Source organism: Antechinus flavipes, chromosome 3 (assembly GCF_016432865.1).
Source record: "Antechinus flavipes isolate AdamAnt ecotype Samford, QLD, Australia chromosome 3, AdamAnt_v2, whole genome shotgun sequence".
NCBI classification, from domain to species: domain Eukaryota; kingdom Metazoa; phylum Chordata; class Mammalia; order Dasyuromorphia; family Dasyuridae; genus Antechinus; species Antechinus flavipes.
Genome location: NC_067400.1, coordinates 319,460,849 through 319,476,940, shown reverse-complemented (window position 1 = coordinate 319,476,940; position 16,092 = coordinate 319,460,849). Strand labels below are relative to the sequence as shown.

General features: G+C 38.8%; 1 protein-coding gene across 3 annotated transcripts in view; it reads left to right on the top strand.

Moving 5' to 3' along the window:
* The window catches only part of LOC127554155 (myosin light chain kinase, smooth muscle-like), a 163,920-nt gene that overhangs the window by 94,361 nt on the left and 53,467 nt on the right, over nucleotides 1–16,092 (top strand). For all 3 annotated transcript variants that reach the window (XM_051985437.1, XM_051985435.1, XM_051985434.1), the window contains exon 2: nucleotides 564–733. In XM_051985437.1, coding sequence (XP_051841397.1) covers nucleotides 572–733 — 162 coding nt within the window. In that variant the 5' untranslated portion in view covers nucleotides 564–571. The remainder of the gene's footprint in view (nucleotides 1–563; nucleotides 734–16,092) is intronic.

Genomic DNA, 16,092 nt, shown 5'->3' with positions numbered 1-16,092 from the left:
GCATTTGTATACCTAGGCATCTCCCCCATTAGAATGTGAACTCCTTAACAGTAATTCCCCCCGTTTTTGGTACTGGCACCCCCAATTACTAGCGCCACTTGGGCACTTTGTGGTCACGTAAGTATTTGTTTATTGACTGAGTCATCTCGAGGGTCCGGTCCATGACTCTGTCCCCGATGGTTTTAGTCAGTATTTATAGACTGAATGCTCCGAAAAGCCTACCTAGGGAAGAGGATGGAGCAAGAGGAAGAGAATCCTCGGGGCTTTGCAGAGACCAGCGCTGCCCCGGTGGTTAACAGGCAACCCGGGGGTTTGGGGCAATGATTTTCCTAAGCCAATCTGTGTCTCTGAAGGACCGCGGGATCTTCTCTCTTCCTTGTCCGGGAGTTCCAAGTTGTATTGCTGGTATGGATGGGGACCAGATCCCGATAATTAAACTTGAAGCTCCTTTATAGTGCTGAAAAGGGCTGCTCCTGCGCCAGTGGGAACTGAGGTGTGTGCCAGTGGGGAAAAGGTGTACGTACATGTGCCGACTCCTCTTTCTCCCTCTTTCTCTTTTACAGCTAAGACCATGGGGGACGTGAAACTAGTCGCTTCAACCCACATTCCCAAAGGTTCTCTTAATGCTCGATCTTCAGGACTCGGCTCCTCCCTGAATGAGGCCCCCACCTTCATCCTGCCCCCCAAGAATCTCTGTGTCCCTGAGGGCGGCACAGCCAGGTTTGAAGGGAAGGTAAGGCTCACCACTAATAGGTGGCTGAATGACATTTTTCTCCCTCTTAACTTTCCACTTTATTTAAATTTTTCTAAACATGTAGCCAGTAACAAGAACAAACATTCAAATACCAAACGAATAAAAAATGATCGTACAAGAAACCATTAACGTCTGTTGTTTACAGCTTGCAGAAACATGCTGTTTACTTCCGGATGTCCTTTTGAACTCTCCCTCTCCTCTCTACCTCTCTACCTCTCTGTCTCTCTGTCAATTGTCTCTCTGTTTCTTTCTGTCTGTCTCTGTCTTTGTCTCTGGCTGTCTTTCTGTCTCTCTGTCTCTCTATTTCTGTCTCTGTCTCTGTCCCTGTCCCTGTCTCTGTCTCTGTCTTTCTGTCTCTCTCTCTCCCTCTCCCTTCCTCCTCCACTCTCTGTCTCCCTCCCCCATCTCTCCTTTCCTCCCTCCCCTCTTCTCTCTCTCTCTCTCTTTTTCCCTCTCTCTCTCTCTCCCTCTCTCCCTCTCTCTCTCTCTCTCTCTCTCTCTCTCTCTCTCTCTCTCTCCCTCTCCCTCTCCCTCTCTCCCTCTCTCCCTCTCCCTTTCCCTCTCTCCCTCTCTCTCTCTCTCTCTCCCTCTCCCTCTCCCTCTCTCCCTCTCCCTCTCCCTCTCCCTCTCTCCCTCTCTCTCTCCCTCTCTCTTTCTCCTTATCTCCTACTTCCTTCTCTCATTCTCTCCTACTTCCTTCTCCCCCACCCCCTTCTCCTGAATCATTTCATTTAAGTCTTCCCATAATTCTTTTTATTCTCCTGGGAAGCAGAAGCTATTTACAATCAAATCTTTTCGAAGGATAATCTATATTTGTTTAATTGAATGTTCAATGTATTTTATAGTCTTATATCTCTTAAAAGGAATGCACAACCACAAATATATAGTACTAATCTCATCTAGCCACTTCCACATACAGAGTAAAAATGTAGTTGCTTGATTTAGCTTTTGTTGCTTTTTTTTACTAAGGAAAATTTAAGTACTGTACCTTAGTAGTGTATTCTGCCAAGTGGGCATAATGATCCCTGTTCTATGTTTATGTATATTAATTAGTGGAAAGAATAATGAAGAGATCCAAGGACATTAGTGTTATAGTGAAGCCTTCTTATAAGAATAAGGGATAGAGAGTAAACATTTATTAAATGCCTAACATGTGCAGGTACTCTGCTAAATGCTTTGTAGATATTATTTCATTTGATATTTATGACAATCCTAGAAGGGAAGTATCTTTATTATCCCCATTTTACAGTTGAGAAACTGAAGCAAGTGTGAACCTTGTCTGTGAACCCAGGTCCTCCTGACTCCAGTCTCAGCACTATCTACAGCACCATTTAGCTTCTTCTATTGTTATTGTTGTTATTATTATAAGCAGTCTGGAAAAGGTGCCAGAATTCTAAAGGTCATTGATCTAACCAGGGGTCCTCAAACTATGGCCTGCAGGCCAGATGCACAGGGCTATGAAGTTTCTTTATTTAAAGGCCCACAAAACAGAGTTTTTGTTTTTACTATAGTCCTGCCCTCCAACAGTCTGAGGGACAGTGAACTGGCCCTCTATTTAAAAAGTTTGAGGACCCTTGATAAAATATGATATGATTCGAGAATAGTTGGGAGGGTGACAAGAGATATCATCCTTGGAAGGAAAAATTTGAGGGGAAATTCTAATAGAAAACAAACTTTCTGAACTATCTCTGAACTATCAAGACTAGATATGTCTTTGAAACTAGAATATGTGATCATGGGCAAATCTTTTAACTCTTTGTACATCAATTTTCCCTTCTGTAATAGGGAGGGGAAAGAAATCATCATATCTCTCACACAGGGTTATTGTGACACTTCAAATAGTTAAAACATGGAAAACATGTTACAAACCCTAAGGTGCTATAAACATGAATTCCTATATAGTATGTTAGGGTTACAAAGGACTGCACAAAACATTCTTTCTTTCTTTACTGTGGGGAAATAAAAATGGGTCATCAAGAGAGGAAGGAAGGAAGGTTATCCGAAGTCAAAGCATCATGAACCATAGAATATCATGATTAGAAGGGATATTTGCTGTCTAATTGAATCCCCTCATTTTACAAATGAGGAAACTGTGTCTCAGAAAATTGAAGAGATTTGCCTAGTTTTTAATCAAAGTTCGTGGATGACACACCTTGTTTGTTTGTTTGTTTAATAAAACTTCATTTGGGTGGCAGGTTTGAAAAAGTGGATTTAGCGAATAAGCATGACTAAATGGTTTGGAAGGAGTAAACACTGAATAGGGAAGACAGCTACTTGAGGAGTTTAAAGAATTTTTTTTTTTTAGATTATTTGATCGTGATCTTCCCTGCAAATTTTTTCATATGAAGACAATTGGAGAATAAACACTAGTTGCTTTCCAGGATAATTGGCTGGATAGATGCCCTAGTCCTTTTATTGTCTCCCTTTCATTTGTGTTCTCTAGATCTCCTCTTGCATCCTCACTTAGTTATTGTTCCAGGATGAGAACTCTTTTTCTGGCTTTCCATGATGCCTCATTACTCCAGCTGGTTGTCTAATCTTGTGCTAGAAGAATGGCACTTAGGAGTTCTCATAGTTCTGTGCAAAACAACTTTGTCCATTCCACTGATTCTGAGCCAGGTTCTTATGCTTTGGTTTACCTGCTGAAATTTTTTCCTGCTCTTATGGACTTAGAACGAAGGATGATTCCTAGCTCTCTGGTCATCTCTTCTATAACCATGCTTTTGTGCTTCCCTTCTTTATGATTTTGGGGCAGAGAAGGGATCAATCACTTGGATCATTTAATTCAGGTGTTTCAAGCAGTTTGGCCTAGTGGAACAATCACTGATTTAGCAAACAGGAAACCTGGGCAGGGTTCCAGGCTCTGTCATTAATTTCTTAAACACTTTACCTCATTTGACCCAAGTTTCTTCATCTGTAAAATGGGAATCTGCTCTACTTAATTTATGGGATTATGAGAATGAAATGACAAATTATATGTGAAAAGGTGCTTTGGAAAAGCTGTGTAAATCAGCCCTGCTGAATGATTTCATCATATTCTTTCCCACCAGACATTGGGTAATGACAGCATAGTGGGAGAGTTTTGTAATGAACTTTGCTCGTAATTGCTAAATGCTAAATGGCTAACATTGTATGTAACCTGTTGGTTCTAGATAAATCTTTTTCTTAAAAAAAAAAAAAGACATTGAAAGTCATTCACCTGCTTGACCTTGACTCAAGTTGTTTTCAGTTGTTTCAGTCGTGACTGACTCTTCGTGACCCCATTTGGGGTTTTCTTGGCAAAGATACCAGAATGGTTTGCTATTTCCTTCTCCAGCTCGGTTTTTTACAGATGAAAGTCACCCAGCTAATAAGTGCCTGAGGTCAGATTTGAACTCATGAAGAGAAGTCTTCTTGCCTCTAGTCACTCTGTGTACTGGACCCCCAAGCTGCCATTGACTGTGATTGGAATCCTCCAAATCCAATGAGAAGACCATATACCAGTTACCTTTGTCTTCTCCTGCTTCATGAAGCTACCACCTTACTTCTCTTCTAAGAGTCTCCAAATGCATCTTCTTCTTGAGGTGTCTCCTCCAAACCATTCTGCACACAGCTGCCAGGTTGATTTTCCTGAAGACCTCATCTGAATATGTCATTGTCTTCCCAAGGAAGCTCCCGTGGCTCATCATTGACCAAATGCCAACTTTTCTGCTCGGCATTTAAAGCCCTTTACCATCTGACTCTAGGCTGTCTTGCTTGATGTATCACACTTCCCTTCATGCCCTCTACATTGCAGCCAAACTGGTCTACTTGCTGTTCTCTATGCCTGCCATTCCATTTTCTGTCTCTCAGACTTTGCACACAATCCCTGCCCATCTTGACTTCTTAGAATCTCTGACATGCTTCAAGGCTGAACTCAGATGTCACCTCCTTCAGGATACCTTTTTCCTTCACCCCTTTTGCTTAATTATTTTTTTCCTCTTATTACAACCAAGATTATTTTATATTTATTTTATATAATGTTTTGGTTTGTTCTCTGCATGTGAGATCGCTTCATTTTCACCTTTGTATCTGTCTCCCATGTCTAGCTTAGTGCCTGAAATGTTATTTTTGGTCCATATCTGTGATTTTATTGGTATAGGGAATTTCCAGTGAGAAAATTCTCTCCACCAATGCAGAGCCACAGCTGCTTTGAAATTCAGATCTTTACCTTGGAACCCCTGAGGGATTAAATGGCTTGGCCAGAAACAAACAGTATGTGTTAGAAATAAAACTTTAATCTGGGTCTTCCTGATTCAGAGGAAAAGTTAGCCTCTTGCTTGAATTAAATTTAATATAAAGACAAAATAAAATTTAGGGAAGTGACCCACTTCAGTCAGAATCTTAATCTGTCTCAGACTTCTTTCAGACAAGAAGCTCAGAAGGAGAGTGTACTTCAGCAAGAAAGGAAATGTTTCCCCCAGAGAGATTTTGCTTCAGGACCCTGACTTTAGAATCTACTAGAAAGAAGAAATTGGTTCTTTTGAAGACCTTCAATAAATCTGGATTCAGGGTATTCCTGACTTCATGGCAGAGCAACCAGTGGTCAATAAAAGTGGACTTTGAGTGTGAGTCACTGACTTGACTAGCACAAGTTTGGGAACCAGCTGTGATGAGGCTGTGTTTGAAGTCCTTGGCTTCCTGCCCCTGCATCTCTTTGACCTTCACAGCTGGGGCCACTTAACCCCGGCTTGATTTCATTCCCATTCTGGACTCTGAAGCTGTTCATAGGCAGGGAATATTAGGAGACCTACATCAGTTGCTTACTAGCTAAACGTTGAGTCAGCTGGTAGAGTTCATTTATGGAGCATCTGTTATGTGTCAGCCAAAGTTCCAGATACTGAGGATATGGTGTCAAAGGAGAAAATCCCTGCCTTCAAGGAGAACATGTTCTACTCGGGGAATATAATACGCACAAAATAATGTGTATTGTTTGCATATTATGTATGTATATTATGTTGTGTTGGACACGTGATATATATATAAGTAGAGTGAGTAAGAACAAGTTGATACAGCTCTGTATCTGTGTGGATGTATGTGCGTTCAGATCCAGGCTGTGATTTCCTTGATTCAGGGATCACTAACAACTGGTCTGCCTTCCAGTTGGAACAGGATACCCTAATTATTCAACAAGCATTAAGCATTGCTTGGTTTTCGGCATTAGGAAAGCAATCATTGCCTTCAGGAAGTCTACATTCTAGAAGTACAAGACTTTTAAGGGGCAGGATGGCTCAGGATGGGAGCTTCAGACTAAGCAGTTACTTCGGACTGGAACCTGGCAGAGTAGATCATCACACCCTTTCCTGCATTAGGTTGGATTATTGTTCCCGGAGGTGGAATATGGGTGTGGGATGGGTGTTTGATGGCAGGGAAGATGGGGAGATGTCTTCAGCAACTGGTCCCTGGAGTATCCTGGTAAATGTCTTGGGCAGAGAGGCTGAGGGGAAGACTGAATCACTTCAGTCCTTTTATACAGAACAACTTTGCTCAGGGAAAAACTCTGACATTGAATGGATTAACAATACCCCTTGGATGGAGGTAAGAGTTAGGCAAGATCTAATCTAGACCTGGTGGAGAATGGTGGACAGCAGAAGAACAGATGGCTGGACTCCTGCCCTTTTATCATCATACCACTGCTAGAAGCAGAGAAAAAGGGTTCAGAAAGGACCTACTGAGAATTTCTAGGATTTGCCCCAATCTATTAAACAGTGGTAGGAATATTTTATTCTTAGCTAGGTGGTGGTACAGCCTAGCCAAAGGGTGACAAAAGTGTTTCCTATTCCTCTTCCCCAATCATTTGATGGGAACCAACAGAGAAAAATAGCTGTTTTAAAAGCTTGACTAGATCATAGCATCGACTTGCATGGCTGATCTTTGCTGAACTGCTGTAAGTCTCCTTCCATTTTTATTCAGCAGCCTGAAGACTCAAGCAGATTGCACCTTAATCTTTAAAAGCTGTAAAAGATTCCAATAATTTCAATAGATGCAAACTGAAAGGCAGTGTATCATAATGGATGGACAGCTCACCTTGGAAACAGCAAGATGAGGATTCAAATGCAGGCTGGGGAATCTTAGGCAAATCACTTGACTTCAGGGCTGTCCTCAATTCTATGTAGTCTCTAAAACTATATAGGTGGCAGAGAAAGTGCTGACCTGCACAGGGGGAATTTTCTCATTTAGTAAAATCAGAGTTCCAGTCCTTCTCTCTCACTTGGGCCATGGATCATGCTGCAGCTCTTCCATCCAAAATGCTGTCAGGGCAAGTCCGACTGGCTTTTTGCCTCATGATAAAGTTGTGGGAAAGGAGAGTCATGGCTGGGTGGGTGGGGGGTTTAAGCTGAAATGTTAAAACAGGAAGTGTCTTCTTTAAAGGCTACTTCAGTTGGGGGAAGTCAATTTTTTTTTTTTTTAAATAACTTTTTATCGACAGAACCCGTGCCAGGGTAATTTTTTACAACATTATCCCTTGCACTCACTTCTGTTCCGATATTTCCCCTCCCTCCCTCCACCCCCTCCCCCAGATGGCAAACAGTCCTATACATGTTCAATAGGTTATAGTATATCCTAGATGCAATATATGTGTGCAGAACCGAACAGTTCTCTTGTTGCACAGGGAGAATTGAATTCAGAAGGTATAATGACCCGGGAAGAAAAACAAAAATGCAAACAGTGCATTCATTTCCCAGTGTTCTTTCTTGGGGTGTAGCTGCTTCTGTCCATCCTTGATCAATTGAAACGGAGTTAGCTCTCTTTATCGAAGAGATCCACTTCCATCAGAATACATCCTCATACAGTATCATTGTTGAAGTATATAATGATCTCCTGGTTCTGCTCATTTCACTTAGCATCAGTTCATGTAAGTCTCTCCAAGCCTCTCTGTATTCATCCTGCTAGTCATTTCTTACAGAACAATAATATTCCATAACGTTCATATACCACAGTTTACTCAACCATTTTCCAATTGATGGGCATCCATTCAGTTTCCAGCTTCTAGCCACTCCAAACAGGGCTGCCACAAATATTTTGGCACAAACAGGTCCCTTTCCCTTCTTTAGTATCTCTTTGGGGTATAAGCCCAGTAGTAACACTGCTGGATCAAAGGGTATGCACAGTTTGATAACTTTTTGAGCATAGTTCCAAATTGCTCTCCAGAATGACTGGATGTGTTCACAACTCCACCAGCAATATATCAATGTCCCTGATTTCCCACATCCCCTCCAACATTCCGCATTATCTTCCCCTATCACTCTAGCCAATCTGACAGGTGTGTAGTGGTATCTCAGAGTTGTCTTAATTTGCATTTCTCTAATTAATAATGATTTGGAGCATATTTTCATATGTCTATAAATAGCTTCAATTTCTTCGTCTGAGAATTGTCTGTTCATATCCTTTGACTATTTATCAACTGGAGAATGGTTTGAATTCTTATAAATTAAGAGTCAATTCTCTATATATTTTGGAAATGAGGCCTTTATTAGAACCTTTGACTGTAAAAATGTTTTCCCAGTTTATTGTTTCCCTTCTAATCTTGTCTGCATTAGTTTTGTTTGTACAAAAACTTTTCAATTTGATATAATCAAAATTTTCTATTTTGTGGTCAATAGTGATCTCTAGTTCTTCTTTGGTCATAAATTCCTTCCTCTTGGGGAAAGTCATCTTATCAAAAAGAACAAATAGATTGAGTCCCTGGCTGGGATGTGAATCAGATAAGCTGAAGACTCTATTTCCCCAAAGGAATAGACCTGGGGTAGCTAGATGGAGAAGTAAATAGAGCACCAGCTCTGGAATCAGGAAGACAAGAGTTCAAATACAGCTTTAGGCACTTAACACTTCCTAGCTGTGTGACCCTAGGCAAGTTATTTAATTCCAACAGCCTCAGGAAAAAAAAAAAAAAGAAAGAAAGAAGATAGGAAAAGGAAAAGGTTTGATGATAACTGAATTTGACAGCAAGCTTTTGTGTTCATCTAAGTAAGCTTAAACAGTGTGCTCAGTTTGTCCTTATGAAGCCATAAATTGAGTTTCTCCTTGGTTATCCAAGATAGGAATGAGTATGGGCAGAAGTGAGAAGGGAGATTTGCTAAGTCCCTGTAAACCCTCTTTGGGCTAGTGGGATCAGTACTTCTCATCATGCCATTTCTCTATCAATTTCCATTAAATGGGGTTGGGGGAAGTCTCACCTGGGCTGGATTTATTAAACTATACTTCCCTGATAATAAATTTTAATTTTACAACCCCCATATTTAGGGTTAAGATCCCATATAAGTTGCAAATAACAGTTTAAGAAGCTGGGGTCTAGTGAATACCTTGTAAGAAACTTCGTTTCTCATCGTAAATCAGTACCTTTGCTTATTTGTTTGTTTTTAATAGTATTTTGTTTTTCCCAAATACATGCAAAACTAGTTTTCAATATTGACCTTTGCAAAACCTTATGTTCCAAGTGTTTCTCCCCCACACCTCTTCCCCAAGACAGGAAGCAATCTGATATAAATTAAACATGTGTAATTCCTCTAATAATATTTCCATATTATGCTGTGCAAGAAAAATCAGAGCAAAAGCGAAAAAATAAACAAGAAAACAAATAACAGAGCAAACAACAACAACAAAAGGTAAAAATACTATACTTTGATCCATATTTGGTCTTCATAGTTCTCTCTCTGTATGCTGATGGCACTTTCCACCCCAATTATATTTGAATTGCCTTAAATCATCTCACTGTTGAAAAGAGCCAATTCCATCACAGTTGATCATCACATAATTTTGTTGTTACTGCAGCATTTTCTTTACAACCTAGAATCTTGAAGAAATGTCTCAGGAATTGGGAATCAGTTCTTGTCCAGGTCAATTTTAATTTCCTTTTCACTTTTTCCAATTAATAAACATTCATTTTTTCCTTTCTCAATGAAAAAAAAGTCCCTTAATTTTACAAAGTACTCCATACTTTTCACATGTTTACCTGTGCAGTGTTTCTAAAGAGCCAACTATGTAGTATTTGTCCTTAAGAAGCATGTGATGGGATTGGAAAACCACACAGAAAGTTACATAGTAGTAAAAGGCAGCCAAGGAATAGTGATTGGAAATGTGCTTTCATTAATATAGGGAACTTCCAGATAAGACAACTCCTTCTCCCAATGCAGGTCAGTACTCTGTAAGATCTTATTTGAGAATTGCCTAAATCCATGATTTGGCTAGGATAACCTAGCCTGTATTTGCCAGAGAAGGAATCTGAACCTAGATTTTCCATGTTCAGAGACCAGCTCTCTTTAACACTTTAAAAGAGGAAGGGATAATGCAGGGTAGCATGATTGGGGAAGGTTGTATTAAGGAGGCAAGATTTGGCTGTGGAGGGGGGAGCAGTCCAGTCTAAGGAAATAGCATAGGGAACTAGGTCTGAGGACATTGCCATAGCATGGCAACAAGATTAACCTAGCTCTCTTCCGAGATCAGTTGATTCTTAAAATAGGGGTTTGTGTGCTGAGGTAAAAGCTTCAAGTTGGACAATATTGATAGTTAGGTTTGGACCAGCGGGATGGAATCAGTTTGTGAAGAGCTTTAAATGCCAGAAAGGGGAGAGTTTAGACTTCATCCTGAGGGTAAAATTTATAAACAAAGGAATGACATAATTCTGAGCAGATGAATAAAAGAGACCTGTTACACTAGTGTATCAATCACCTTATCCATCTATTACTGTGTGTTAGTTCATATGGAATTAGTGTAAGCATTCTTGTCTGAAAAGTTTATAATATAATTAAGGAGATGACATAAGTCTCTGAAAAGTTATATCACAATACATTAATTAAGATGATGAAAATGAACAAATTAACAATTTAATGCAATAATAAAAGAAATCTCATGAGATTGTATATACATGATTGGTTGCCATGAAGTAGTGTAAGGGGATTGCATGATGTCAGTGGAGTGGAAAGGAGAGGACTGTTTCACAAGAAACACTTTGAAAGAAGAAACGATGGCTTGTTGATTGATTTGGATGTAAAGGATGAGCCAAGATGACTCTAGGCTTCTGAGCTTGGGAGAACAGAGAGAGCCATTGTCAGAAATAAGGAAGCTGTGGGGAATGGGAGGGCAAGGCAAGAGAAAAGAGCTGGACATGATTGGGGATCATCCGATATTAAATATCCAGGATTCACTTAGCAGGGACAGGATCACCTCCCTAGAGAAGGGACCATCCTCATTTTACAGATGAGGAAATTGAGAGCATAAGAGACATTAAATGATGTGTTTAAGGTCATAAAGGTGGGATCAAACCTCTGACTCCGTAGTCATTCACTTCTCCTTCCACTGACTTGAACTCTGAGAAGCAGTAAGGACTGAAGATATAAATGTAGGAACATGATAGTGTCTGACTTGAACTCTGAGGAGCAGTAAGGACTGAAGATATAAATGTAGGAATCATGATAGTGTTATTGACAGAATGGGGGTGCCAAAAAGTAGTAGTTAGTATCTGAGGCTGAATTTATACTCAGGTATTCCTGAAACTAAGTCTAGCACTCTAGCCATCTAGATGCATCTTCTAAATGCTTGTATTGATCTGTACTAATTGAGGGAGTTTCTCAAATCACAAATCTGGATATCATTATAGTCGTTACAAAGAGAAATTTTATATAGAAGGACCTTGAAAATTAACAAAGCTCTCTTGTGCATATAATCTCATTTGAGTCATTTGTGTAGAAGTAATTAAAGCTATGAGAGCACAGAAAATCTCTAGAGAAGGGACTATAAAAAGAAAAATGTAGAGAGCTAAGAATTAATCCATAAGGAATTCCCACTCGGGGTGTGGGTAGAAGAGAGAGATAGTAAAAACAGAGAGGGAGAGAGAACCAAGATCCTGGAGTGTACTTTGAGAATATGAGGATAATAATAGCACGTACAGTAGAGAGTTGTAGCTATAGAACTACGGAAATGTTCTAAACTGGAGTCCTTTTGTCAAAATCAATCATTTGACAGATGAGGAAGCTGAGGCCCAGGGAGATTAAGTGATTTGCCCAATACAGACAGGAAGCAATAGGAGCCAAATATTTCTTCATTTTTCCTCTTAGGAATTTAGGTTCTTCCCTGAAGGGGCTCTCATTCTTGAACTGTGTGAATAACAAAATATCTTGTCCTTTTAAAAATTTAATTAATTTTTTTTGTGGTTATTACAAATGTAGCTCTGTTCAATTACTACTCTGACTCCAAGTGATATAGAAATGACCCTGACATCTCAAAAATTATGCCAGGGGGAAAGCAACTTGTTTCCTGGCTGAGTTGGTTTGATAGAAGTTCATATCCTAAAGATTTCCTACCAAATCCTTCTTCCCTGCCTCCCTCCTTTCTTCTTTCCTTCATTTCTTTTCCTTTCTGTCTTCTTTCTCTTTTTTCCTTCCTCCCTTCTTCCCTCGTTTTCTTTTCTTTCCTTCTTTCTTCTCTCTCTCTCTCTCTCTCTTCTCTCTCTCTCTCTCTCTCTCTCTCTTTCTTTCTCCCTTTCTTCCTCCCTCCTTTCTTTCTTTCTTCCTCCCTCCTTTCTTCCCTCCTTTTTTCCTTCCCTCCCTCCCTCCCTTCCTTCCAACATAGATAGCTATGTAGTGTAACTTGAGACAGAAGATACCATTTATCATTCTATTAGAATCTTTGAGCTTCTATCATCTTAACATTTAATATTATGTTATTTCAATATTTAAAGTACCTGTTGATTGCCTTTAGGATGCCTCTCAAAGAGCTATGTGTTTCTATCATATATGCATAGTATCTACAAGTTTGTTCTAACTAAATAAATAGACAAAGCTTTTATCAGCGTTCTTCCCTGGCTCTTCTCAGACTGATTGTTTAGATATAGTTAAAATCCTGTGGCTCCACAGTGTAATGGAATGTCCAAGAATTTAAGCAGTGTTTTCTGCAGGCCCAAAGAGTCTTGGGGCTCAAAGGGTTAATTAGACCCATGAGACCGAGCCAGGAGAGCTAGGGGCCAGTTGAGGGCAGCAGAGATCTGTAAGTTGAAGCTCAGATGGAGGGCCTAAATCCTATCAGGTATAGACTTGGAGAAGGCAGATAGTTAAAAGTCATTCTTGCAAAGAAGGGAATCCTGAAATCTGCTTTCTCCTACCTTATTCTCCTGTTTTTCTCTCATAGCTTCTTTCTTATCATAGGACATATACTCTAGTTCAAGCCTTCATCACCTCTTAGACTATTGCAGTAGCTTTCCAATTGGTCTTTGTTCTACCCTTTATCTAGCCAATCCATTCTCCACATCACTGTCAGATTGCTACATCACAATCTCTACATCAGATTGCTACTTCCTATACATAAATCTCACCATGTCATACACTATATTTTATAAGTTAAAATAAAAACTCTTCAGTCTAGCATTCAAAACCCATCATGGTCTAACTCCCAACTCTATTTCCAGTCATTTCATATTGGTCCCTTTCCTTTACTTTCCATTCCAGTCAAAATAGTAGTTAATCATTCGTAATATTCCTCATGCCTTTGTACAAGTTGTCCTTCGTATTTGAAAGTATTCCCTCCACTTCTTCATAGAACCCCTTGCTTCCTTCAAAGCCATATACCATCAACTGCAGCAAGAAAGTCTTCCATTGATATTCTGAATCTTGAAATAACAACATGAATACATATGGAGGTGTATAACCATGTGTATAGGATTTTTCTTATAATGGATTCTCTAACAGAATGTACACTCCTCAAAAATAGCAACTGCTTCAGTTTTTGTCCAGTACTTAGAACACTTTGCATAGCAAATATTTTAATACATTTGTTGAACTGAACGATAAAGTTTGGAAACCAAGAGTAGAAAGGTCAGATATAGAATCAAGAAAAACCCTGAAGGGAGGATCAGGGAGGCTGTCGTGGAGAAACCCAAAAAGACAATTTTTCTTTGATAGGGGGTGGATCCACGGTTCTATCATGCTGCCATGTTTTAAGGAACTCCTGCCAATTTCTGGATCTCACCCACTCTGACTGAGCCTGTAATACTGACATAACCCCAAATTCAAGGTAACTGGAGGATTAGCATGAAAAACAAAAGGTTTTTTGTTGTTGAGACATGTATAGGCATGAGAAATTTAGCTTGGACTTCTTTTATTTTTCCTCATAGTCTGAAAATTCTGAAATTATGAATTTCCTATAGTACACATGTGATTTGTGTATCTATATATTGCATAATCATTAAAGATATAAGCTTATTATATACAGCAAAAAAATTTCAAAAATTCATAATTGTTTTTGTTTTACTCCTTCAAAGAAAGGGAAATTTCTTTCTTTGATTAACAAAGTAAGTTAGTTGTTTTATTTTTTTAACATGACATTTCCTGATGTGAATTTTATCAATCTTGATATCCACAGTAATATTTAAGAAATGCAAATTCACCTTTCAGTTCCCAAAAGCTAAATGCCTCTTACTTTTTAAAAATAAGAGCTTTTTATTTTTCAAAATACAAGATAGTTTTCAAAATTCACCCTTACAAAACTTTGTATTCCATGTTTTTCTCCCTCCCTCTTCCTTCCCCCTTCCCTAGACAGCAAGCAACCCAATATATATTAAACATGTGGAATTCTTCTAAATATATTTCCACATTTGTCATATTGTTTAAGAAAAATAAAATCAAAAGGGAAAAAGAAACACACAAAAAAGCAAGCAAACAATATGTGAAAATGCTATGTTTTGATTCACATTTAGTCTCCATAGTTCTATTTCAGGATGAGGTTGGCGTTTTCCATCCCAAGTCTATTAGAATTGCCTTGAACAATCTCATTGTTGAAAAGAGCCAAGTCCATCACATCACATTTGATCATCACATAATCTTATTGTTGCTGTGTACAATGTTCACTTTGTTCTAGTCCTTTCACTTAGCATCAGTTCATTTAAGTCTTTGTAGAATGCTTACTTTTTTTTTTTTTTAAGTTTTATTTATGCTTTTTCTTTTTACATCATGGTCATTTCCAAATATAACCTCTGTTTTCCCCATCACTTTAAGTCTTGCTTTAAGTCACCTTTATAACTACCAAGCTTTTAGGGGAGAAAAGAGAAACAAAAAGAGAAACACAATTAAGAGTTATTTCAACCACATCTGGCTATATTTCCATAGCCCATTATGGCTTCAATGTAAGAAAGGAAGTATATGTCTTTTAAATGTCTTTTACTTAAATCAATGAATCATTGGCCTTAAGAACAGAATTGTAAAAACTGAAGTTTCTCAAATTTGATCCAAACGTCTCTGAAGCTTCTCTTAAGCCCAATAATATTTGTAAGTATAATTTACACTTTAGGAGCTAATTATGTACTGCTGATTATTCTGTTTTTTATTCATAGTTCTTGTCTCTGCCAATTACATCATAAGTACTTTGAAGGCAGGGGCTATGTTTAAGATTTTATTATCCTTAATGTCTACTGTAGTGCTTGTCACATAGGCATTCAAACAAATGTAGAACAGTTAATAAATTCATCAGTTCACCATCTTGCTTTTTTTTCTCCTTAATGTAGAGCATCAACAAGACTTATACTTACAGTTATCACATATGAAGTTAGTGGTAGGGTTGTGGAACTGGATTTGGAGTCAGAAAGACCTGAATTCAAATTTTGCCTCACCCTTGGCAAGTCATTCATCTTCCCCCGACTCAAATTCATAATTTCTAAAATAGTTATAATAATAATAATAATAAGCATAACCTATCTCACTGAATGATTGTGAGAATCAAATGTGATAACATATGTAAGGTGTTTGTAAGCCTTAAAACAGCATGTAAACATTAACTGCTATTATTATTATATTGTTGGATACATTTAATGTTGTATTAATTTTCTCCATGGTTGAATTTCATGTGATTCTGTATGAGATTTTCCCTTACTGTCCTCCTGCACTTGGCCATTATGATACAACCTACCATTCATCCCCTAATGGATGGAAGGTCATGGAGAGAAAGTCCTTACAGCAGGAGGATTATCTCTGTGTCTCCCTTCATTAGGATATAAACTCCTTGAGATTAGGGACTATCCTGGTTTTTGCATTGTATCCTCACTACTTAGGGCACAGAGGAAGTGTTTAATAAATTTTGTGTTCATTGATTGATCAGGACTTTGATACTTGGTAGGAGTTTATAATTCTAGCATTGAGAATCCCCCAGGAAGTCCTGGTGGTGAGATGGAGAGACTTGGAGTCAAGGGAACTGTATTCTAATTCTGAGCCTGCTATTTATGTCCCTGGATAAAAATCTCTTTGGAATTTCTTTTATCCTCACCTCTCACATGAAGGGGCTGGATTAGATGAACCCTAAGATATCTTCTAGGAGACGCCACAGTGCACAGAGTGCTG